This window comes from Lissotriton helveticus, chromosome 2_1 (genome assembly GCF_964261635.1).
Source record: "Lissotriton helveticus chromosome 2_1, aLisHel1.1, whole genome shotgun sequence".
Classification (NCBI taxonomy): Eukaryota; Metazoa; Chordata; class Amphibia; order Caudata; family Salamandridae; genus Lissotriton; species Lissotriton helveticus.
Genome location: NC_136059.1, coordinates 1130600751 through 1130626084, shown reverse-complemented (window position 1 = coordinate 1130626084; position 25334 = coordinate 1130600751). Strand labels below are relative to the sequence as shown.

Below are 25334 nucleotides of genomic sequence, written 5' to 3'. Positions count from 1 at the left end.
GAGAAAGCCTAGAACGCGGTGTCTCATTATAAACAAATGAAAAACAGTATCATCGGGCTGAAAGAAAAAGAATGTTTGCAGAGTTCAATGTTCCCCTTCGGACAATAATGATAAATCAAGTCTCAATGAACGGAGTTTAGCCTCATGGTCCTGTATTGCATGGTGTTTTCTGGGAGCAATTATGATTTTATCGCTGAGGTAGTTCAGGAAGCCATTTCAGATGTCATCAGAAAATAACTCTTGCACTTCCTGTCATGACAACTGATTCTAAGACCTTTTACATTCCACAGGAAAGTTATTTCAATGAATTAAAATAACATTACATGCGAATATTTCTACCTGCAAGAGTCCTTTTTGGTTCATATGTGTTTGATCCCTGCGGAGCACGGTGACGCGCGGTGACAGCTTAAGGGCCGCGCTCTCTTTGAAGTCCCTCCACATCTTTAAAACCAGATGGTTCCATGATTGTTAGCACACTCACACAATCAGGCGGATTGCTCATACTACTTTCTTTTTCTTAATTGATTGGAATAAAACCCCACAATCCTGTTATTGTCTGCCTGTTCTTTTCCAGCAGGTACGGGTGCCCAACATATGCAATGTATACCCTCAGGAACAGCAGGTGTAGAAATTACTACCATGGGTCATGAAGGCCTGGGGCAAAGTTAGTCGGAGAAATGCAGTGGTCGGCCTCCAGTCCACATTGTTATGGCTTTGCCAGTCGCAAAGCACGGGAGGCGGCTGGGGGGCAGTCAGCACGAGTTTTGGGGGCGGCAACAGCACTGTTACCCATACCCTCGTCGTCGTCTGTCTCCCCGCCGCCAATCCCCCCCGCTCTTACCTGCGGCTGTTACCCCACGGACGGCAAATGGTTTGGTCTGCCACTCTGGCTTTGGCACAGGCATGGTAAGGCTGGATAATTATAGAGGCCGCTGACCACCATCGCATTTGATGCTCTATCGAAAACAGAAACAGTAAATGTGTTGATACCCACGCTCAGATATGGTGAGCCAGTGTTGAGGGTTTCCTGCCTGTGCCTCAAATGAGAGAGCTTCGAAAAGGATTGTTGTATTGTAACCATTCTAAAGTGAAGTGTTGTGTATAAGATCATCAAATGAACCCGTTATTTTGACATTTACTTTTTGTCTGGCGCCTTGATGCCCTTGGGCTAAGTTGCGCGGTATAAGTCTCCACTCACTCACTCACTCACTCAATGTCCATGGAGTGAACTGCAGTCCATAACTGCTGGTGTGTCATCAGCTATTTGGGGGCATTCTGCTCATTCAGTCTGATAAGCCATTCTTTCTATCTCTTCTCTCCACCTTTTTTTTTTTTTAAGTTTTATATAGTACGAACTTGATTCGAAGGTATCATAGCTCTTTACATGAGCACCAGTTGCGCTACAGACAGACACATTAATTTTGCTCGGCACGGGGAGATTAAGTGATTTGCCCAAAATCACAGGATGTTGAGTGTCCCTGCCGAGACTCGGACCCGGTTCCACAGCTTTGAGGACAACCGCTCTAGCCATCCGACCACATCCTTGGCTATGTCCTTCCATTCCCTTCGATTCCCCACAGCTCTTACCAGCACTTCCGTATTGCAAACATTGTTCCACCTTGCAAGATAATTATTAATATACTTTGGGGCATATTTATTAAGATATCACGCAGCATAGCAAGTCACCTTGCTGTGCTGCGTGATAGGTAAAGGGCAGCAATGTGTCGTAGCTAACAATATACAATGCATTCTTTTATTTTCCCTGCACTGGTGCACATTGTGCTGCCTAGCTGCAATGTAGACACCCTTGCACAATAGTGCAAGGATGCCTGTTCGTCAGCAGGATTGTTTTGGGGTAGGAAGGAAGACCTTCCTGCAGAAAAACAATCCCCTGAGGCATTTCCCCTTTATATGTGTGTTGCAGAATGTAGCACACATAGAAAGAGGAAAAAAGGAGGAGAAATAAACATATTTCTCCTCGTTACACCTCCCCTGGGGATGTGTTGCAGTTTTTACACATTCCCAGGTCTACCACGTACGGTAAATCTTGGAATGCGCCAGAATCCATGGGCTGCCTCCCTGGGGCAGGGTAACACAATGCTGCAATTTCAATCTATGAAATATACTAATACTGGGGAACTGTATTTACAGGTAAGTAATATTTTCTTGGCCAGCCTTAGGTCTTTCATTTACTTGCCTAAATGTTTTTCCAATTAACCTGAAGAATGACTGGTCTGGACTGAAAACCACAATCTGCCCTGGCAAAACAATCTTCTAATCAGCACCACACTGCAGGGGTTCGTAACTAAAATTGGATGTGAGGGCGCCCTCATGGTTTATTGATGGAAACCCATCCATCTTTGAAAACAACACACCTGTCTGCAGCCCACCAGCAAAATGCCGGAAGAACAGAATAGCCATTTCAGCCTTGACAGCGGAAAGTCATTCAAGCCTGTGAATCTATGAATGATGTGATGCTGGAAAACTGTAGTTACAGATAAATACCTTTTTCTGATCTGTGTCCACATCTTGAGGCTGGTTAGTGCACCTAATACTAAACATGAATGACAAAGTAGACACCGGGGGCATATTTACTTGGAAGTGGCAGAGCGTGACGTTAGCCTCCTTGGCTTAAAGCCGCGCTCCGCCAGTTCTAAAAGCTTAATGAAGCACACATAGAAGTTGCAAAATGTCATTTTTTAATGATTGTTTATGTGCAGGAAGGGAAACCTTTCTGCACAAAAAAACAATAAATGGTGTTTTGCTGTTTCCATGTGCACTGCACAACACAGCACACATGGAAACAGCAAAAACAAGGAGAAATTAAAACATTTCTCCTCGTTGCGCCAGGGTAAGACCAGGTTTTCCCTGGTCTTAATTGTGGCGCTGCCCCATATTTACGCCACCCTTATAAAATGGAGGCATTGTCAAAATCAATGAGTGTTGCGGTGAAACGTCCACTACAACTCCCATTGTCTGCCCCTTTCACGCTAAGTACAGCGTGAAAGGGTGCCTTATTCACAAGGCGGCTTTATGCCACGTTAAGAGCAAAGCCCCTATTACCACCACAACGTTGAAAAAGTGATGTGGTGGCCATAGGGGCTTGTAAATATGGCCCACGGTTCTGTATTTGAGTCTGAGAAATAGAGGTACTTAAGTTTGTAATTTTATCATTTGTGGGTTTGTACTACATACATTTGGTTCCCAAGATGACATAACCACGGCTCTTCTTTTCTGTTTTCAGTGGAGTGCAGGGACACGACGAGATACTGCGAGAAAGTGCGGCAACTGAAACTCTGTCAACTCGCCCAGTTCAAAGCTCGATGCTGCAGTTCTTGCGGGAAAGTATGAACTGGTCCTCTGTGCTTAACTTTTCCACAGGAAGGAATGTTTCAAAAAGCGACTGAAATTTATTTATTTTTCTTTTTAGTTTTTCAATTTTTTTTTTATAAGATACTTGACAGGTCTTCCTGCCATGATTGCTGGAGCACAAGATGTGATGCATTAAAGACTGTGTTGGGAAAAAAATGCGAAAAAGAAAGCTGAACAGAGAGACATACTATGCCACAGGCAAGACAGGTACAGAAGAACACAGCTTACTAAGGACTTGAAAAATTTGAAGTGGGAAGAAGTTCACATGCTCGAAAGGGAACCTCTCTGTCCGCTGCTGTGCACAGCTGAAACATGCTGCTCAGTAAACCCTTTCAGGGAGATACTGAAAAAGGAAAAGATTTTCCAGGAAAAAACAATCGTATAATGGCAAACAATGGACAACCCATGTTGTCCTATCCGACCATGGACAAATATTTTTTTTTTTTGACTGTGCAATGCCAATGTGGATTTTGGCCTATGCAGCCTTCTAAGGACTGGCATTAACTGTGCCCATTTCTGACCTAGCGACTGTGACTGGGCACGTATCCAAGTGCGCCAAAGGGAAGCATAAAAGAGAACAAGAGAGACAACCGAAACAAGACTTGCTGTCACTGCATCATAATGAAAGGGAAGAAGGCACTGTAGTGTTGTACGATGTTTCACCGCTATGAACTGAGGTCTCACTGGTGTGCAGTGTTTCCATAAGGTTGTGAAACCGACATTTGCCATTCTGTACCATTCAGTTGTCAAATTTGTCCAAAAATATATCAAGACATTTGTTACCTTAAGAATTAAGGTATCATTCTCCTTAGACGATGCTCCAACGTCGAGAACCAGAAACTCGTGAACTGGAGAGGTGTCAGAGATGTGTGTACTACCTAACAGAATTTTCTAACAATGTAAAGCGCATCTCTGGACCAAAGCTGTGTCTGACAGAGCTGTTAATGTAACAGTTGTAAATGTATATAATTGTATATAGGAGAACAGGGAAAATTATGAATGACGTGTTTTGAGCCATATTTGCTAGAGTTTTATGGCTGCACAAAATGGCTCGCAAATCCTGAGATATTGACAAGTGTAAGCACCCACATATGCAAAAACTTATCACTACAACATCAGTGCAAATACTCTATACGGGCAACAAAGCTGTCTGTCCTTTGTTAGTTCTTCACTCTGCACATTCTTGCACAAGTGTGTTCTCACAAATTCGCTCAATACACTTTTAGTACATTTTAATAAAGTTAGTGGCCCGATCCTGTATGTCTTGATTCAGTAGGTCGGATGTCATGCAGCTGTAAGAAGACATTCCCCCAAAGGCGCCCACCATCACTTTGTGGCAGCCATCTTTGAACGGGTTGGCGGGCAGGCATGCCAGTAGCCATGCTAGGTGCCATACAATTAGTGTATGTAGGCGATTCTGCTTGACATCATTCAATTCTTGTTAGCAAAATACATAATTACAATCTCGTTCTGTGAACCAAAAAGGAAGGTGGAATGAGGTCTTCAGATTAGATTAAATATCAATGAGATATGAAGAGAGAGGCACTTTCCAGTTAAACCATAGAACCGCGTCTCCAAAAGCAACTTTTTTAGTGTTAGTGTCTGTTAAGGGCCCAGGTGAATGCTCCCAGTTCCTTCTTTGTATAGAAATCCACATATAAGGGAACAAATCCAAAACAAGGGGAATCTCGGAGGAGGCGTCGACAGACTAGGGCACTTGCTTTAGAGCCAAAAACTACCTGGTAAGAAAAAATCAGGATACCATAACATCCAAAGCTTCATGCAAAAATCGGTATTATTTGACCATGTGAAGCATAAAAAGCAAAAACTAAGGGCTGCATTAAATAACGTTTCTGCATATACATCAGACATAGGCTTGGGAAAAGTGGGCAGCTCCACATGCTCAAAAAATATATGATTTGCAAAATCAGGGTCTGCATTGTTTTCCATGCAGCAATGTCGCTGGTGGGGGTAGAATTTCCGCCCCTTGTGGTTCTCTTACTGCAGGGAGCAGGAGTGGGTGTTGTCTGGGAGACTGGACGATAAAAATGAGGTGAACGATCACCAGGGACGGACTGGAAACCAAATACAGCCCTGGCAAAAAATGTTCAATCCAGCCCACTTTATTTCGTATCCATATCTTTCCTTTTTCTCTTTCTATCCATCCACTCTTTTTCTTTCTTCCTCTGTCCTGTCTCTCTTTGGGGCATATTTGCAAGGAAGTGACAGAGTGTGGCATTAGCCTTCCTAGCTCAACGCCTCACTCCACCACTTCAGAAATGCAAGGCTGCACAATATTTACAACAATATGGTGCAGCCCTGCTTTTCCCCCCTGCGCTGGTGCTAAACATAGCAGCCTTGCGTCAATGCAGGCACCCTGTCTGCATTGAGGGGAAGATTGTTTATGTGCAGGAAGGTCTTCCTGTGCAGGGATGTCTCCCTTTAAATGACATTTTGAAACTTTTATATGTGCTGCTTGATGCAAAACTCAGAGAATTTGCAAAATGTCATTTTTGGGGGTTTATGTACAGGAAGGGTCACCTTCCTGCACATGAACAATCAATGGCAATTTGCTGTTTCTGGAAACAGCAAAAACAAGGACAAAAAAAGCATTTCTCCTTGTTCCGCCTCCCTCCCTCTCTCTGATATGAGTGGCCCCTCAGGGGACGCCATCAGTTTGCATCACGCCACTGCTCAGGCCAGATTTCAGGATTACCAAAGAAACTAAATCATTTTCACTAAAATTCATTTTATGTGGATGATTCTCATACAAATTCATTGTGGATTTACTGAACAATCTTTCAAAACATTTAATATTCAGCGACTCAAGGAGTCAAAAACAAATCTCATACGCATTAGCATGCTTTTTAATGAAAATAAAAAGATCATGAAAGAGCAAAAACGTTTGTTATGCTTGTAAATTGTGCTGAATACCAACTGTACTTACCTACCTACTGAAGAAAACATTTTCTGTGCAGTTTCTAGATCATTGTGGTGACTAATAATCTGCCTGATTAAAAAAGGAGGCAGTATTTCATCCACCAATCATTAGGGCACTCGTTTTCTTGTTCATCAGTGGTATGCCACATCCTGCCTCCCCAAATCATGTCTTAATGGGGCATAGAGGACCTCTCAGGCTGTGATTCGGAGCACTCGACGCTGAAATGCTTTTGTGCACTTCGTGTTCAGATTTAATACGCTGTCTCCAATGAACAAAAGACGCTAACTAAACTCTTCCTGATTGGCTGAAGGCTGTATGACCGCTCTCACTAATTTCTGCCTTGGGGATTCACCTGTTACAAGTTGGGCAAACAGATTTTTTTGAGGGGCACTGTAGTAAAGACAAAAGACACATGGGCAGATTTAGAAAAAGTTGTGAAACACAGCGCAGCAGCCAAAATTCCAGCCTTGTATTGTGCAAGGGGGAAAACAGTGCAGAGCCATATTTAAAAAAAATATATATAAATTTTTCCCAGTTTTATTTTGTGCCAACACTACCCGAAGGTATTGAAGCGCTTTACATGAGCACCAGTTACTTTACACAAGGACACATTCATTTTTGGAGGCACACAGAGATCAAGTGATTTGCCCAGAATCACAGGATGTTGAGCCGACGCAGCAACTCAAACCCGGTCTCCCATCTCCTTAGTCGGCAGCGGTGGGTGTTATGCCACATCTTCTTCCTATCTTACATATGATACTGCTGCTGTCATTCTTGCACTGATACTCAAACTGGCTGCATAGCACCACACACACACCTTTGAAACAGCACAGTTCAGTGTGTGTGATGAGTTGTACAGCTTTTGTAATGAAAGAGTACACAAATATTATATGTGTACTGCAGGAGTGGGTGTTGTCTGGGAAGTATCAGCAAACTGGGCAATAAAAATGAGGTGAACAATCACCAGGGCCGGACCGGAAACCAAAATCAGCCCTGTTCCATCCAGCTCACTCCATTTCTTATCCCTATCTTTCCTTTTCTCTTTCAATCCATCCACTCTTTTTCTTTCTTCCTCATTCCTGTCTCTCTTTGGGGGCATATTAATGTAGTGACAGTGTGGAGTCAGCCTCCCTGGCTTAACGCCTAACTCCGCCACTTCAGAAATGCAAGGCTGCACAATATTTACTACAATATGGTGCAGCCCTGCGTTTCCCCCTGCGCTGCCTAGCTTCAAAACAGGCAACCTTGCACCATAGTGCAAGGGTGTCTGCGTTGAGGGGAAGATTGTTATGTACAGCAAATCAGTACAGCACACATGCAAGGTTTTAAATGTTTGTCTCAAGGAAGTAGTATTTTTTGGTGCAAAGCCCTTTCCTCAAATGTTATTATATAAGACTTTCCGTCAAAAAGCCATTGGTGGTATCGTGGGTCGCTCATGTACCACCTATGGGACACCCCTTAATGCAATGTAGCACAACTTAGGCAATTTTTTTTTAACACAAAAAGGCTTTCAGCTGAAACACTAATAACAAATCAACACTTTGCGCCGGTTTGTGGGTCTTTTGACATTTTGACTTCCTGACATTGCACCGGCACAATGTGTTGATAAATCTTCCCCAAAGACTCAGATAAAGGGGCCTATTTATCAAATAATCATGCAGCGCAGCACAATAAGCCACCTTGCTGCGCTGCCCTACCTGATAAGGAAAGGGCAGGAATGCACCGTATTTAACATAATTTGGTGCATTGCAGAATGCAGCACACATAGAAAGAGGAAAACAAGGCGAAATAAAGATTTTTCCTCTCATTTTGGCTCCCCCAGGTCTACCAGTAATGGTAAATCTGGGAATGCATCAAAAATCCTTGAGTGGATGCGTGGGAACACCCACTCTTCACCCATGGAACGCCTTCCTGGAGCAGAGTAACGTAAGTGATTGGCGCTGCGTTGCATTGCTCTAGATTTATCAAGCCCCGCAGGGCTAACACGCAAGGTGGCTTTGCTTGGCTTGATAAATCTAACTTAGTAGTTGCATCTCCCTAATGACCCTTTGCGTGGCAAGCATTTTATGCTCTTTATTAAGGCACATCCCTCATAGAAAGAAATCATAGCATAGTTACCATGCTGGAGGTAATTGTGTCCTTGCTAAATCCCCTTTTCCTGTGTAATCTAGAAACCAGCTACATACCCACTATACCTTAAAAGTACATGAGAATCAGCCACATTAGACCCCTGCTTGGTTTCTGGCATCAAGAGTTCATTCCTTCAAACACTGGGAATAAAGTTCTGTAAATACTGGGGAAGGGCGGCTACTTCAAAGTGGCCACAATATTTTCTAAATCTATTTGATATTATACTTTCTTTCAGTTACGTAATGTTTAACTGTGACACACACAAGAGGTGCTACTCTGGTCATGCACAAGACATGACTTGAGGTGCAGATGAATTAATGTATTCTAACCCATAGCATATCGTATGCTCCTTTTGTAACTCTAAAGCCATTTCTGCAAAAGATAATGTTAATTAAACATTATGATTAATTCTGACATGAGTGAAGATGTCTGCTTATATTTGAACATCCATGCCAATAGTACAGTGTCAGACAACAGACACAACAGATTGAAAATATGTCCTCTAGGCCTACATTCGTCCAATTCAACCTGTTGTCATTGACCTGTTATTTCTTTATCCCATCGTTTAGTTAAGAGACAAACAGATTAGACAGGTAAAAACTGCTGAGAATAGTACCTTCCAATGAGTTCTGTTCTCATGTTTTTGTTTCAATTTAACCTTTATCTCAAACTGCAGTTTCAAGTTTCGTCTTCCATTTTAAAGCTTTCAGTTTCTGTAATGTGGTGGGAATTTGGTAAATCTGGTTTTGGTGTTATAATGTCTATAGAATCAAATCAGTAGACCACCTCCTCTTTAGAGTTCAGCAATCATGGTTCATAAGCAAAGGAAGCATTACCAAAATTTATGAGGCTTTTGGTGGCCAAATGTTATATTTGTGCCACAATCTAATAGGTATTCAGGGTAAGGCTAGTCAGATTAAACCTCACATACTGTGCCTTTGGCCTTCATGGGGCATATTTACGTCTTCTGGCGCATCTCTGCAAATCAGCAGGGATGCGCCAGAACAGATGTGTCACGTAATCCCCCCCTTGCGTCACCACAGATACGTCGCATTTACAATGCGGCGCACCATGGTGCAAGGAGGGGCAGATGCGTGACGCATCTTGAGGCGCACGGGCGGCGCATTGCTGGAGTCGCGACGCAACTCCTGCAATCCACAGGGGCTGCCCATACTCAACATGGTGCCTCACTCCTTACGCCTGCTTCAAGCAGGCGTAAGGATTTGACGCAGCAGCGTCGTAAAACTGACTCAGTGAAATCTTGTAGATTTCACTGCGTCAGATTTACGGGGCTTTCCTGCGAGGGAACGCCCACCCTGCGACAGAACGCCCACATAAAACCTGACGCAGGTTTCATGTGGCGCAGGGCTTTACAACGTGATGCACCTGCCTAGATGCGTCACGTTGTAAATAAGTCGCAACGTGGCGCATGGTTTACGCCACCGCTGCGTCACAAAAGTGACGCAACGGCGGCGTAAAAGTGTTGCAAGGGGCTTGTAAATCTGCCCCTATATGTTTCTGGGATTCCGAGTTGACTTGCTATAGCCTGAATACTAAATGGTTAATTCTTTGCATACATAATCACACACAACCCCAAAGGAATATACCAGATGACTATCATTTAAAGTTTTAAAAATCTTTATGACAAGTTTGAACAAGAATGTTATAATGGGAATTTTGCATCTGCAGTCTATGGAAATTTTGATTTAAAAATATGTTGTGCATTTATAGGAATTCCAAGAGAGCCTCGATTCTGTGCAAACTTTCACGGAATTGAAATGATGTATTCACTTTTATTCAGAGAAATCAGTAGAAATGTCAGTTTTAAGTTTAGCAGAGGTTTCTGAAGAAATGCTGTTGTTACCGACAATATCATGAAACGTCCATGGATATCCCAGTGGATCTGTCCTCAAACATTTATAATGAATTCCTGTAATTCTGTTTTATGTCGTATTTTACGTGGACTACAGGTTTTATGAAAGGTTCACAGGGAATTGCTACAGAATTTTCACAAGGCAATGCCTGTGGAAATATCCACATATGTATTAGAAATTCCACATATTGCAGGAATGTCCTTTAATTTAATAACTGGAATAAGTAACTCATCACGTAGTCACAGCTCTGCTAATTGAGTAGCAATATCCTGATTACATGATTGTGTGTATGTTATAATACTCATTGGCAATGTCTTCTACAGATGTGGTGTTGCCTTGTACACAAAATGGCAGACAAATTAAAAAAGTCAAAGTACAAATGTAATTACTTTTAAAAAAATTAAATCAAATGAAAAATTGTCAAACTTCTCATTATATAGTGCAGCAACACATATAATTTCTGTATAGTTACTTTATCTGTGTTTTAAAAAAACATTTGTTTATAAAAATTAGTTGCCCAAGCTGATATTTTCTTGTTTAAAACAATGATATGATTGATGTAATATTTAAAAAGAAAGTAATTCTATCTACAACATTTTTGTGTATATTTATTAGGATTTTCTTGTATAAAAAGTGCAATATTAATAATTGTACATATAACTATTTTTTGGACATTTTATTTTCATACTGCAGTTCTTGTGGCTGTGAAAAACGTGAATTTTTGTATGTCTCCTTTTCAACATTGTCTTTGCATTAATATGTGGATGCCTATTACCTGTGCACAGAAATGCATTTAAAGTTAGATCACCAAAATATGCATTTTAAGGGATTTGGGTTACTCACAAGTGAAACGATACAATGACCGGTTAATGTTTTTCAATAAAGAGATGGCAAATGTAGTTTTAAAAGGAATAAGAAATAGTAACTAGGCCTCCGATCTTGCTATTAAATGTTGAAATGATGAGAATTAAAGGAGTTTTAATTGAAGGCAGTACACAAATATGTTAAGGTCCATTAATGTTTAGTTCTGTAATTCTCAAGAATGGCACCACTGTTATGTGGGAGTAATTGCATAGTTTAAAAGTAGTGTGCCCCCTGAATAAGATCAACAGTATTGATGGGACAGAATATCGACAACAGAATATTGAAAATACAATTTAGACAAATGAGTAAGTCTAGATTTTCTATACCTAACTCCACATATATGTAATATGTACCTACACAGTACATATATCTTCGAGGTAAGTAGATGAGTAGTTAGCAATCGTAAATCTGTACTTTCATATCTGCACTTTCCTTTCGATATTTTGTCCCTTGACATTTTGTCCTCGATTTTAGTATGATATGATATTGTTGTTGTCAATATTCAGTATTATAATTAAAGTAGGTCCTCCTCTCTTTTATGTGCATGGTGCAGACAGCACAGCTAGACCTTTTGTAGTTTCTTTGTGGTGACCTTGGATGACTCACATGCAAAGTGAGAAAAAAACACCCAAAGGTGCATTGCTGTTTACAGGCAAAACCTAGCTCCTGCACTTGATCTCCTGGGTGAAGACAGAGGAAAATGCAAGAGGATAGGCTGACTGTTAAATGGTACACACTTCATTCTGAGAGTTCAGTACAATCAAACTTCATGAAACAAGAAAAAGTCCAGGTTCTCAAACCCTGGAACTAACTGAAAGTAATAGATTTCTTAGAGAACGATAATGCCAATGCAAAATAAACTCTTGCACATTGAGCTTTAGAGTGAGGACCTAGAAGCAGAAGGCTTTCCCATCTGACTTGTAGCACTTCCTTCTGGAAGAGAGGCATATGGTGGTACTGCTGCAAATGTTTCCTACTAATGCTCCCCAGTCGCCACCTTGAATGTTATTGAATGTACATTGAAACAAAATTATAAGTTATCCGGCGTCCACTGTATCATACTCTGCATTTTCTTGGCTGTCATTGCTGTTAATTAAAGACTTCTCAGTAAAACACAAATTGTTTTCTTTATGTTCAACCTGTGTTTCTGCTCCTCACTACACCGGGAGGAGTGCCATAGATGCAACGGAGTGTGATTGTGGACACATAAATGCTGAAGTACATGCCGGGATATAACAACGGAGACGGAATCTACCAGCTACACAATCTCCTTTGCACCCCCTATTCGTGTCTATTGATTCCTTTCCTTCATTACACCGATGCTGTTGGGTAATAAATTAGTTCTAACACACCTAATGCTATTTTTAGAAAGGAGGATTTTAAAATACTACAGACCATGTCACAACATGCAAAGAGAGAGCCTCTAATTTATGAAAACAGCAGTAAGTGGATTATTATTTCGCGTGGGCGGTCAAACACCTTAAAGAATTATTGCACTAACTTGACAGGGTGAACCTTTGATTCACCAAATAAATCTGAGTTCAACCCCCTGGTAGCAATGACACCTAGCAGACAGGCCTAACTTGGGATAATGTGTAAGGTATGCAGTACCAAAACAGTAATAAAGTAAAAAACCCAAACAATAAAAATCCTAACCAATTTAAAAGATAGAGCAAAACTGAATAAATAATATGACACTGGACTTACAAAAATCCATAAGGGGACCCAGAGATATGGAGTTATAAAGTTTTAAGTAAAATTGGCACCAAAAAGCTCTGAGCATCTGAGGCAAGCCAGAAGCTGTGTGCCTCGAAATCGGACACCTTTGCCATGAAGTCCCCCTGAACCCAGGGCCGGACTAGGAACTCAAAGCATCCCTGGCAGTTTTGTCAGACTAGCCCTCGGGGGGAGGGGGGAAGGGGTGCATGTGTAAAGCACTCCTGCTTTTGTCACTGGGGGACGATATTGCAGCACCACTGCAAATCCGGTCCCCAGTAACAAAACCAGCGTCCAGAGAAAATGCGTGATGCCCGCTACAGCCAGTCCATCCCTGTCTGATGGCTTCAAAGGTCCCAGAAGTTATAAAGGGTTTCTGGAGCTGTTCCTCTGGCTCAATTCTAAGGCACACAGAAACACAGGGACAACACTCAGGGGGCAGGACTCACTCCAGCAGATTCGACTAGAAGGGCCCAGCTCAGGTCCGATTGGTTCTCTCAAAGGGTCACTTAAGGGGAAAGGCCCCTTGCAATGTTTAGGGTCCCTGTAGCCACAGAGGAGGTCATCTAACTGACTCTTGGAGTCCACTTCTTTTTCCCCGGTACAAAAGGGAGCAAGTCCAGTCTTTCAGGGCTCCTCTTTGGTCACAACCAGCAGAACAAGTCCTCTTTTGATCTTCTGTAGGTCAAAAACATGATCTTCAGATGGCACCTTGGGGTTTCCCATTTATGCTTGGTAGCAGCTAGTTGGTGGTGATGACTCCTGGCCCCTTCATAACCAAAGGGGTAAAGGTTTCCAGGGACAATCCACTTTTGCAATAGTTCCTATCTACCCTACTGTTTGCCCTACTGCAAACAATTCCACTGAGCACCTTACTCATAAAATCAAAGCACGGGAAACCCTTCTGCCCTTGTGCACAGTCTGTCTGCCCACCATGAGATGTGGCCATGGAAACGAGCCGTCACCTCCTATGGGGCCACTCGAAACCGGTTCTGCAGTTAGCTTCCCTCCCACTGGGTTTGATGCCAGGCTAGCTGGGTGGATAATGGGTTGCCTTCTCCAGGTCTCATCTTACATATACTTGTGAAAGGGAAGGCTCCCTTACAAGTCAATGGCATCCCTGGGTCCACACTAACTGGTTTCCTGAAAAGAAAAGAAAAACACCTCCCCACATGCAGGCTATTGTTCTTGCTATGTGAGCAGTTTTCACACCTCATTAAATCCAAGCACTGGTAGACCAGCTGTCTAATTGAGGTTAAGGCAGGAAAAAGATAACTTTCTTACAGTTAAGTTTCCAAAATATTTATTAAAAACCCAATTTTACCATTATATTGAGATCTTAAATAATAACAATAGTTCTTGAATGACTTTGGTTTTTCTCAAAAGTTAGAGATTAAAGTTTAGAATCTGGACTTTGACATTTTCTGGCATTAAGCTATAGCCATGCCAGTGAAAATAGCTTTTAGAGTCTGGTCTCTAGAAGACCATGCCAATTTTCATTTCACACATATTCCACATTTAAATATCAGGCTTATCGGTAACAAAATGTACTTAGGGGTGACTTATTAATATTTAATAGCAGGATTTCCTGCCTGACAAAGAGGGTTCTATTGATAGCTTTTACAGCAGGTTTTTAGGCTGTTTTAGTCAGGGTACACGTGGTAGGCCTGAAGGCATATTTTCCAAGCCAACCCTGTGGATGGCACAATAGATGCTGAAGTCCACAGGTGGAATTTAACTTCCAGGCCCAGGTTACATTTTGTATACCATATACTAGGACTTATAGGAAAGTTAAATAAGTCAAGTAAGGGTAAGTCGATTTACCCATGTTTCAAGGGCAGCACAGGTCATTTTACTCCTATTTAGCAGGGTAAAGTGCACAGAGTTCTAATTCCAGCTAAACTCATAGGGAAATATTTTCGGGGAACTACACAAAAGATGGTCATTGCTTACTGTACTATTAAAGGCACCAATTTAGGACATGGCCAGAAATAACTGCAGGAATGGTTGTGGCAGTATTGCTATTGCATCCAGCCATTTTAATCATATTTAGATGGTGATCCTGAAATTTGGGGAAAAAAGTTGCGGTAATCACCACTCTGCAAGCTAATAAGAAGTCATATTGCAAATAGGTATGTAGAAGGAAGTATATATATTGTGAAACTGAGACCCAAAGATGCACCTAATTAAAAGTTCAAACGAAAGATCAAAGATCAAATGTAAGATTTATCACCAAGCACCATGAGTTTACCCACCTTGTATTGAAAGCTCTGGAAAAGAACTGGCACTAGATAACCAATGTACCAGTGCTTTCATATACCCTAAGAAAATCGACCCACTACCATGTATTGAAAACCGGTTAATCTGAAAAACAAGCTCTGCACATCATATTTTAAGGCAAAAAGGACATTAAACTAAAAACCCTTCGCTTTCGACCAAAAGAAAGCATTTCAGGCATGTCACAATTGCTCAGTGTGCAAATAGGAGAAAAGGAAACCAAATACTTCAATCATAGGCGTTATGTAACTTTCACATCAACGAGTAATTAAACTGTAATAGTATATTTGTGTGCACATGATTGCTTATTTTTATTTTTATTTTATTTTGAAAGTTTTGTATAGCGCGAACAAGATCTTCGCAGATATCAGAGCGCTTTACAGCGGAGGGGAGCATGTATACGCAGATACATCAATCATGTTAACAGTACATTGAAGTGATATCATAAAACAATCAAGTAAATCAATTTAAAAGTCAAGAATAACAAATATAAGTGTTCGAACAATTAGTACAGATGAGTAACGAGTCTTTGTAGTTATTCCTCAGTAGTCATTCAAGTGTATTTAGCCATGAGGATCGCTTTTACTTCTCTCTTGAAAAGTATGGTAGAGGTGATAAGCCTTGTTTCAGGGGGGAGCGAGTTCCAAATCCTGGGAGCCATTCCTGAGAAAGAGCGTTTAAAAGTTTTTTCCTATGGAAACAAGCCTATAATTGAAGCACTATAATGGGCTTTAAAATTCAGCACTATGGGACCCAAAGCATCCCTTGTCTCAGTACTACACCACTAAGCATGAACACCAAGACATTTCTTTCATGATATTGAGAAAGTGCACAGAAAGCAGAAGAGATGACAAAGAACTGTGCCTCTGCCAGAAAAAAGCAAATGGAGCGTTAGGCTTCAAGCCAATTTGGACGGGATAAAGACATAGAAATCCACAGCTGGCTATTGTAACAATGTGCCTTGCGCCGCAATACTAAGATTAATTTAGCAAAATATGGGGCATATTTATCATAGTGTTGTGTTGCTTTTGAGCAATGCAATGGGGTGCAAAAGCAACACAACCATTCAGTTCGATTTCTTAAGCCATGCAAGGCCACCTTGCTTGGGACTGAGTGGCGTTATAAATCCAGAGTAATGCAGCACAGCACAAATCGCTGCATTGTGTCATTCTGCCGCAAGGAGGGTTTCCATGGATGCAGTGTGGGTATTTACACGCATCCACCCATGGATTATGAAGCCTGCCCAGATTTACCAATATTGGTAGACTTGAGAATGCCTCAGAATGCTATGCCTTTTTCATGAGAAGCGTAACGAGGAGTAACATCTTTATTTCTCATTGTTACTTCCTCTTTCTATGTGTGTTGTATTCTGCAGCACACATCAGAAGAGGAACTTCTCTTGACTGCACAAAAACAATCCTACTTACAACGCAGGCATCCTTCCACAATGGTGCAAAGGTGTTTAAGTTGGTGCTAGGCAGCCAAAACGGTGCCAGCACAGGGAAAATATAGGAATGTGCCTTATTATGTCAAATATGGCGAATTCCTGCCCTTCCCCTGACCCGCAGCGCAGCATGGTGACTTTCTGCGCTGTGTGACGTTTTGGTAAATATTACCCTCAATATATATCTGACTCTACTGGTCATGTGGCAAATACTTCATTTAGTAATGCTGACCTGTTTTCTTAGCACTATTGATGTTACACCATACTGAGGTCTGACTACTTATATCCTACCCAGATGGCACATAGTGCACAATATTGCAGCCTTTTGTCCCATGCTTTATTGAACTTTGCACAGAATGTTTGCTTCGCCACTTGATATAAGTAGATTGGAGTACTAAGCATTGTTCTTGACTTGACTTTGGTTTTCCTGGCAGCGTGTAAACAGCCACAGGATTTGTTTCCCCTTCCCTGTTGGAAATAGTGCCAGGGCACATGCCCAATATGACGATGACATTCACTACTCTAGCAGACATCATGACGGGGATGATGTTGGTGCAAGCGCCTCAAGGTATGTTACCCGCTCATGTGCTGGGCTGGGGAGCTACTCATTACATTGGGGACGCACCCTGAGGAAGCTGTTGGGTTGGCATTCCCGTCCCGGCTGGGTGTGCTTTGTTTCACGCATTCTTGCTGAGGATAGGCATGCACAAGGGTTGTTATGCTCTTTTTCTCATCTCGCGAGATGAAAATTGGTTGCGTAGTAACGTAAATGAATAGGAAAACGTTCACTCTAGCACAATTTGCTGACTTTAGCACAGAATGTTTGCTCTCATCAAGGGCAAAAAGTGTTCCAGCAAATCCAACCACACTGAAGCTGAGCCTGAAGTGGAGAAGGCCCTCACTCTTTTAATGGCTGGCTTGAAAAAATTAACTAAAGTGGCTGTGGACTCTGCTTTAAATGAGGCTCAAGCCAAAAGGCAGCTGTTGTGGTTATGTACTGACCCTTTTGAGTGCACCTGCTCAGCTAATGTTAGAACGTTTGTGGACTCAAAGGAGAATGTTCCATTGGAGTCCGTTGGAGATTGCGAGCGTACTGGCAGGCTGTGTGTTGGTGGTGTTACTTGAGAATTAAAAAGAAGAAACTGGAAACGTGGAAATTGTCTTCTTCTAACACTGGTGACGAGCGAAGCTGGATTGGGGACCAGCTTGCAACACCACCAATTCCCCAAGAACAACTGACTAAAACAGAGTTAAGGAGTCAAGGAGTCATCACCAGTCATTAACTTCCTTGGGTAACAGTTGACTTCTCTGATTTACCTACTGCCTGTGACTTTGAAGTTATGTGAATACTTTTAATCATAATTCAAGGGAATGCGATTTCTGTCTAACCATGCTTGAGCCAGAATTCTTGAACGCGAGTCTGACATCTCCCTCTGAGCGTGCATGTGAGCGTGCATATAGCTCCATGGCAACTGGATCCATTGTTGTTACCGGTGGGTGAACTGCTTAAGGGAAGTGATTGGCACGAACGTGTGCGTTGAGCGCGACAAGCATGTCATCACACCAGGACGTCATTATCACCTCAGCACGAGGGCGTAGAGGAAAGTGAATAGCAGTAACATGTGCTACTCCAAGTTTGTCAATGGGTTTGCCAATGTGGTGGAGCCTATAAGAGCTTTACTCAAAAAGGGAGTTGATTTTGCATGGACGCAGGAGTGTCAGTTGGCATTTCACACAATTAAGATGGCCATAAGTAAAATGCCTACCTTAGGTCACTTTGACACCAGGAGGAAAACCATTCTCACCACTGATGCTAGTTTGAAGGGTTTGTTGGCAGTTCTCTCCCAAGTGGTGGAAGGAGAGGAAAAAGTAGTGGCGTTTGCATCCCGGGCCCTTTAGAGGTTTAAAGCACATTACTCATGTTTTGAAAGGGAGGCACTGGCAATTGTGTGGGCAGTTAAGACACTTTAAGTTTTACCTGTGGGGAATCCCCTTTCTGGTAAAGACAGATCACAGACCCCTAGTTCAAGTGTTCTCATGTTATCAAAGTGAGAGAGTGATTCCAGGTTTAAGCGATGGAGTGAAGGGTTGGATGAATTCAACATCCAAGTTCAATATCATCCAGGATTGGTTAAAAAGACTGCAGACTGCTTATCACGGCTGCCAAAGGGCCCCTTTTCAGGTATCACTTTGCGCGAAAGGGGTGTTCCATGGGTGTTGCTGTTGGTGTTCCCACACAACACCCATGGATTGTGCCGCATTCCCAGATTTACAAAATTTTGTAAACCTGAGAATGCGTCAGAATCCTACACCTCCCCAGGGAAGGTGTAAGATGAGGGCGATGTGGCATTGTGCCAGCTATTATCTGTCTAATGTACAGGTGGATGGGGGGTGGGGTTTCTGGTGGTCTTGAGGGGAAAATTTCAGTACTCCTTCAAGAAAGAGTACAGTGCCCACTCAGACTTGTGTCAAAGTCTCAGCTGATGCAAAGGACTAGGATGCATCTAGGAATGGTCTTGGCCCTTGTAGAGGAAAGGCCTAGGACAGTTTTGGGTTTGTAATATGATTTACGCTTTGCAAGCAAGTCTCATAAACCTCTGTGGGGAGCCTCACAGGCTGAACAGTCATTGGTTACTCTCCTTGTGGGGCACATATATCTTGGTCCTTGGCTGGGCACTGGGTATCAATACAAAGGCTCCCTTTCTTAGGCCTGTCCAGGTGTGCTGCCCGGTGCACACTGAAACAGAGCAGTTGCGGTATAGTATCAGAATATCAAGGAACAAATATTCTCTTACAAAAATACTGTACTCTAAATATTGACTAGCACAATATTCTGAAGGAAAGCACATGATGGTGAGCATAGGTTTACAACACTTAAATCCACATATATTTACCTTGACTATATATATTATAAAAAGCTCTTTGTAATCAGGTCAACCCTTTACAACATAGGTTTTTATAGTAGAAATCCATTCATCCTCCACAGTACTCTTTGTCCACTCATCCCTTGAAATGGTAGATTCCATCACCCAACTCACACAATCTGCCACAATTATTTATGCTGTGTATCAGCTGCTCTATGTAAGAGTTGCGTTAGGGTTTCTGGGGGATGTAGTCCGTTTTTAATACACAGATGGATGCTCCTTAAATTAATTTTGCACATTCAAAGGCTCTGGATGAACCCCCTGGAAAGAAGATTGCTCTCAATCCTAGGATGCATGCTCCACGTAGGTGAGCTCCGTGTATCAGTGCTCCGTGGCCCTCCATACGTCCGAGGTGGTGCCAGCTCGGCGACAGGACCGCCGCCTTAAATGAACGCTCTGTGGGGTGACCAAAAAGTAAGCAGCACACTGCACACAGCCGCTTTTCCCCGTAAAAGCATCTTTATTACTATGAGCAACCCTCTTTGCAGTCCATTACAGCAAGAAACCGCAGCCTGACGCGTTTCGTGTTCCACTTCCTCAGAGGCTGTTGCGGTTCAAAGGAACATAGGCGTGTCCACATCTCCCTAATTATTTATGCTGTGTATCAGCTGCTCTATGTAAGAGTTGCGTTAGGGTTTCTGGGGGATGTAGTCCGTTTTTAATCCACAGATGGATGCTCCTTAAATTAATTTTGCACATTCAAAGGCTCTGGATGAACCCCCTGGAAAGAAGATTGCTCTCAATCCTAGGATGCATGCTCCACGTAGGTGAGCTCCGTGTATCAGAGCTCCGTGGCCCTCCATAGATCCGAGGTGGTGCCAGCTCGGCGACAGGACCGCCGCCTTAAATGAACGCTCCGTGGGGTGACCAAAAAGTAAGCAGCACACTGCACACAGCCGCTTTTCCCCGTAAAAGCATCTTTATTACTATGAGCAACCCTCTTTGCAGTCCATTACAGCAAGAAACCGCAGCCTGACGCGTTTCGTGTTCCACTTCCTCAGAGGCTGTTGCGGTTCAAAGGAACATAGGCGTGTCCACATCTCCCTAATTATTTATGCTGTGTATCAGCTGCTCTATGTAAGAGTTGCGTTAGGGTTTCTGGGGGATGTAGTCCGTTTTTAATCCACAGATGGATGCTCCTTAAATTAATTTTGCACATTCAAAGGCTCTGGATGAGCCCCCTGGAAAGAAGATTGCTCTCAATCCTAGGATGCATGCTCCACGTAGGTGAGCTCCGTGTATCAGTGCTCCGTGGCCCGCCATAGATCCGAGGTGGTGCCAGCTCGGCGACAGGACCGCCGCCTTAAATGAACGCTCCGTGGGGTGACCAAAAAGTAAGCAGCACACTGCACACAGCCGCTTTTCCCCGTAAAAGCATCTTTATTACTATGAGCAACCCTCTTTGCAGTCCATTACAGCAAGAAACCGCAGCCTGATGCCTTTCGTGTTCCACTTCCTCAGAGGCTGTTGCGGTTCAAAGGAACATAGGCGTGTCCACATCTCCCTAATTATTTATGCTGTGTATCAGCTGCTCTATGTAAGAGTTGCGTTAGGGTTTCTGGGGGATGTAGTCCGTTTTTAATCCACAGATGGATGCTCCTTAAATTAATTTTGCACATTCAAAGGCACTGGATGAACCCCCTGGAAAGACGATTGCTCTCAATCCTAGGATGCATGCTCCACGTAGGTGAGCTCCGTGTATCAGTGCTCCGTGGCCCTCCATAGATCCAAGGTGGTGCCAGCTCGGCGACAGGACCGCCGCCTTAAATGAACGCTCCGTGGGGTGACCAAAAAGTAAGCAGCACACTGCACACAGCCGCTTTTCCCCGTAAAAGCATCTTTATTACTATGAGCAACCCTCCTTGCAGTCCATTACAGCAAGAAACCGCAGCCTGACGCGTTTCGTGCTCCACTTCCTGAGAGGCTGTTCCGGTTCAAAGGAACATAGGCGTGTCCACATCTCCCTAATTATTTATGCTGTGTATCAGCTGCTCTATGTAAGAGTTGCGTTAGGGTTTCTGGGGGATGTAGTCCGTTTTTAATCCACAGATGGATGCTCCTTAAATTAATTTTGCACATTCAAAGGCTCTGGATGAACCCCCTGGAAAGAAGATTGCTCTCAATCCTAGGATGCATGCTCCACGTAGGTGACCTCCGTGTATCAGTGCTCCGTGGCCCTCCATAGATCCGAGGTGGTGCCAACTCAGGCGACAGGACCGCCGCCTTAAATGAACGCTCCGTGGGGTGACCAAAAAGTAAGCAGCACACTGCACACAGCCGCTTTTCCCCGTAAAAGCATCTTTATTACTATGAGCAACCCTCCTTGCAGTCCATTACAGCAAGAAACCGCAGCCTGACGCGTTTCGTGTTCCACTTCCTCAGAGGCTGTTGCGGTTCAAAGGAACATAGGCGTGTCCACATCTCCCTAATTTTTTATGCTGTGTATCAGCTGCTCTATGTAAGAGTTGCGTTAGGGTTTCTGAGGGATGTAGTCCGTTTTTAATCCACAGATGGATGCTCCTTAAATTAATTTTGCACATTCAAAGGCTCTGGATGAACCCCCTGGAAAGAAGATTGCTCTCAATCCTAGGATGCATGCTCCACGAAGGTGAGCTCCGTGTATCAGTGCTCCGTGGCACTCCATAGATCCGAGGTGGTGCCAGCTCGGCGACAGGACCGCCGCCTTAAATGAACGCTCCGTGGGGTGACAAAAAAGTAAGCAGCACACTGCACACAGCCGCTTTTCCCCGTAAAAGCATCTTTATTACTATGAGCAACCCTCTTTGCAGTCCATTACAGCAAGAAACCGCAGCCTGGCGCGTTTCGTGTTCCACTTCCTTAGATGCTGTTGCGGTTCAAAGGAACATAGGCGTGTCCACATCTCCCTAATTATTTATGCTGTGTATCAGCTGCTCTATGTAAGAGTTGCGTTAGGGTTTCTGGGGGATGTAGTCCGTTTTTACCTTAAATTAATTTTGCACATTCAAAGGCTCTGGATGAACCCCCTGGAAAGAAGATTGCTCTCAATCCTAGGATGCATGCTCCACGTAGGTGAGCTCCATGTATCAGTGCTCCGTGGCCCTCCATAGATCCGAGGTGGTGCCAGCTCGGCGACAGGACCGCCGCCTTAAATGAACGCTCCGTGGGGTGACCAAAAAGTAAGCAGCACACTGCACACAGCCGCTTTTCCCCGTAAAAGCATCTTTATTACTATGAGCAACCCTCTTTGCAGTCCATTACAGCAAGAAACCGCAGCCTGACGCGTTTCGTGTTCCACTTCCTCAGAGGCTGTTGCGGTTCAAAGGAACATAGGCGTGTCCACATCTCCCTAATTATTTATGCTGTGTATCAGCTGCTCTATGTAAGAGTTGCGTTAGGATTTCTGGGGGATGTAGTCCGTTTTTAATCCACAGATGGATGCTCCTTAATTAATTTTGCACATTCAAAGGCTCTGGATGAACCCCCTGGAAAGAAGATTGCTCTCAATCCTAGGATGCATGCTCCACGTAGGTGAGCTCCGTGTATCAGTGCTCCGTGGCCCTCCATAGATCCGAGGTGGTGCCAGCTCGGCGACAGGACCGCCGCCTTAAATGAACGCTCCGTGGGGTGACCAAAAAGTAAGCAGCACACTGCACACAACCGCTTTTCCCCGTAAAAGCATCTTTATTACTATGAGCAACCCTCTTTGCAGTCCATTACAGCAAGAAACCGCAGCCTGACGCGTTTCGTGTTCCACTTCCTCAGAGGCTGTTGCGGTTCAAAGGAACATAGGTGTGTCCACATCTCCCTAATTATTTATGCTGTGTACCAGCTGCTCTATGTAAGAGTTGCGTTAGGGTTTCTGAGGGATGTAGTTCGTTTTTAATCCACAGATGGATGCTCCTTAAATTAATTTTGAACATTCAAAGGCTCTGGATGAACCCCCTGGAAAGAAGATTGCTCTCAATCCTAGGATGCATGCTCCACGTAGGTGAGCTCCGTGTATCAGTGCTCCGTGGCCCTCCATAGATCCGAGGTGGTGCCAGCTCGGCGACAGGACCGCCGCCTTAAATGAACGCTCCGTGGGGTGACCAAAAAGTAAGCAGCACACTGCACACAGCCGCTTTTCCCCGTAAAAGCATCTTTATTACTATGAGCAACCCTCTTTGCAGTCCATTACAGCAAGAAACCGCAGCCTGACGCGTTTCGTGTTCCACTTCCTCAGAGGCTGTTGTGGTTCAAAGGAACATAGGCGTGTCCACATCTCCCTAATTATTTATGCTGTGTATCAGCTGCTCTATGTAAGAGTTGCGTTAGGGTTTCTGGGGGATGTAGTCCGTTTTTAATCCACAGATGGATGCTCCTTAAATTAATTTTGCACATTCAAAGGCACTGGATGAACCCCCTGGAAAGACGATGGCTCTCAATCCTAGGATGCATGCTCCACGTAGGTGAGCTCCGTGTATCAGTGCTCCGTGGCCCTCCATAGATCCAAGGTGGTGCCAGCTCGGCGACAGGACCGCCGCCTTAAATGAACGCTCCGTGGGGTGACCAAAAAGTAAGCAGCACACTGCACACAGCCGCTTTTCCCCGTAAAAGCATCTTTATTACTATGAGCAACCCTCCTTGCAGTCCATTACAGCAAGAAACCGCAGCCTGACGCGTTTCGTGTTCCACTTCCTCAGAGGCTGTTGCGGTTCAAAGGAACATAGGCGTGTCCACATCTCCCTAATTTTTTATGCTGTGTATCAGCTGCTCTATGTAAGAGTTGCGTTAGGGTTTCTGGGGGATGTAGTCCGTTTTTAATCCACAGATGGATGCTCCTTAAATTAATTTTGCACATTCAAAGGCTCTGGATGAACCCCCTGGAAAGAAGATTGCTCTCAATCCTAGGATGCATGCTCCACGAAGGTGAGCTCCGTGTATCAGTGCTCCGTGGCACTCCATAGATCCGAGGTGGTGCCAGCTCGGCGACAGGACCGCCGCCTTAAATGAACGCTCCTTGGGGTGACCAAAAAGTAAGCAGCACACTGCACACAGCCGCTTTTCCCCATAAAAGCATCTTTATTACTATGAGCAACCCTCTTTGCAGTCCATTACAGCAAGAAACCGCAGCCTGGCGCGTTTCGTGTTCCACTTCCTTAGATGCTGTTGCGGTTCAAAGGAACATAGGCGTGTCCACATCTCCCTAATTATTTATGCTGTGTATCAGCTGCTCTATGTAAGAGTTGCGTTAGGGTTTCTGGGGGATGTAGTCCGTTTTTAATCCACAGATGGATGCTCCTTAAATTAATTTTGCACATTCAAAGGCTCTGGATGAACCCCCTGGAAAGAAGATTGCTCTCAATCCTAGGATGCATGCTCCACGTAGGTGACCTCCGTGTATCAGTGCTCCGTGGCCCTCCATAGATCCGAGGTGGTGCCAACTCAGGCGACAGGACCGCCCCCTTAAATGAACGCTCCGTGGGGTGACCAAAAAGTAAGCAGCACACTGCACACAGCCGCTTTTCCCCGTAAAAGCATCTTTCTTACTATGAGCAACCCTCCTTGCAGTCCATTACAGCAAGAAACCGCAGCCTGACGCGTTTCGTGTTCCACTTCCTCAGAGGCTGTTGCGGTTCAAAGGAACATAGGCGTGTCCACATCTCCCTAATTTTTTATGCTGTGTATCAGCTGCGCTATGTAAGAGTTGCGTTAGGGTTTCTCGGGGATGTAGTCCGTTTTTAATCCACAGATGGATGCTCCTTAAATTAATTTTGCACATTCAAAGGCTCTGGATGAACCCCCTGGAAAGAAGATTGCTCTCAATCCTA

General features: G+C 43.8%; 1 protein-coding gene across 1 annotated transcript in view; it reads left to right on the top strand.

Annotated features, from left to right (window-relative positions):
• ADAMTSL1 (ADAMTS like 1) overlaps nt 1–12289 on the top strand; it is a 677686-nt gene extending 665397 nt beyond the window's left edge. Inside the window, exon 29 of the mRNA XM_078677817.1 lies at nt 3245–12289. Within this exon, the coding sequence (XP_078533943.1) occupies nt 3245–3351 (107 nt within the window). The 3' untranslated portion in view covers nt 3352–12289. The remainder of the gene's footprint in view (nt 1–3244) is intronic.
• Nucleotides 12290–25334: the final 13045 nt, after the last annotated feature.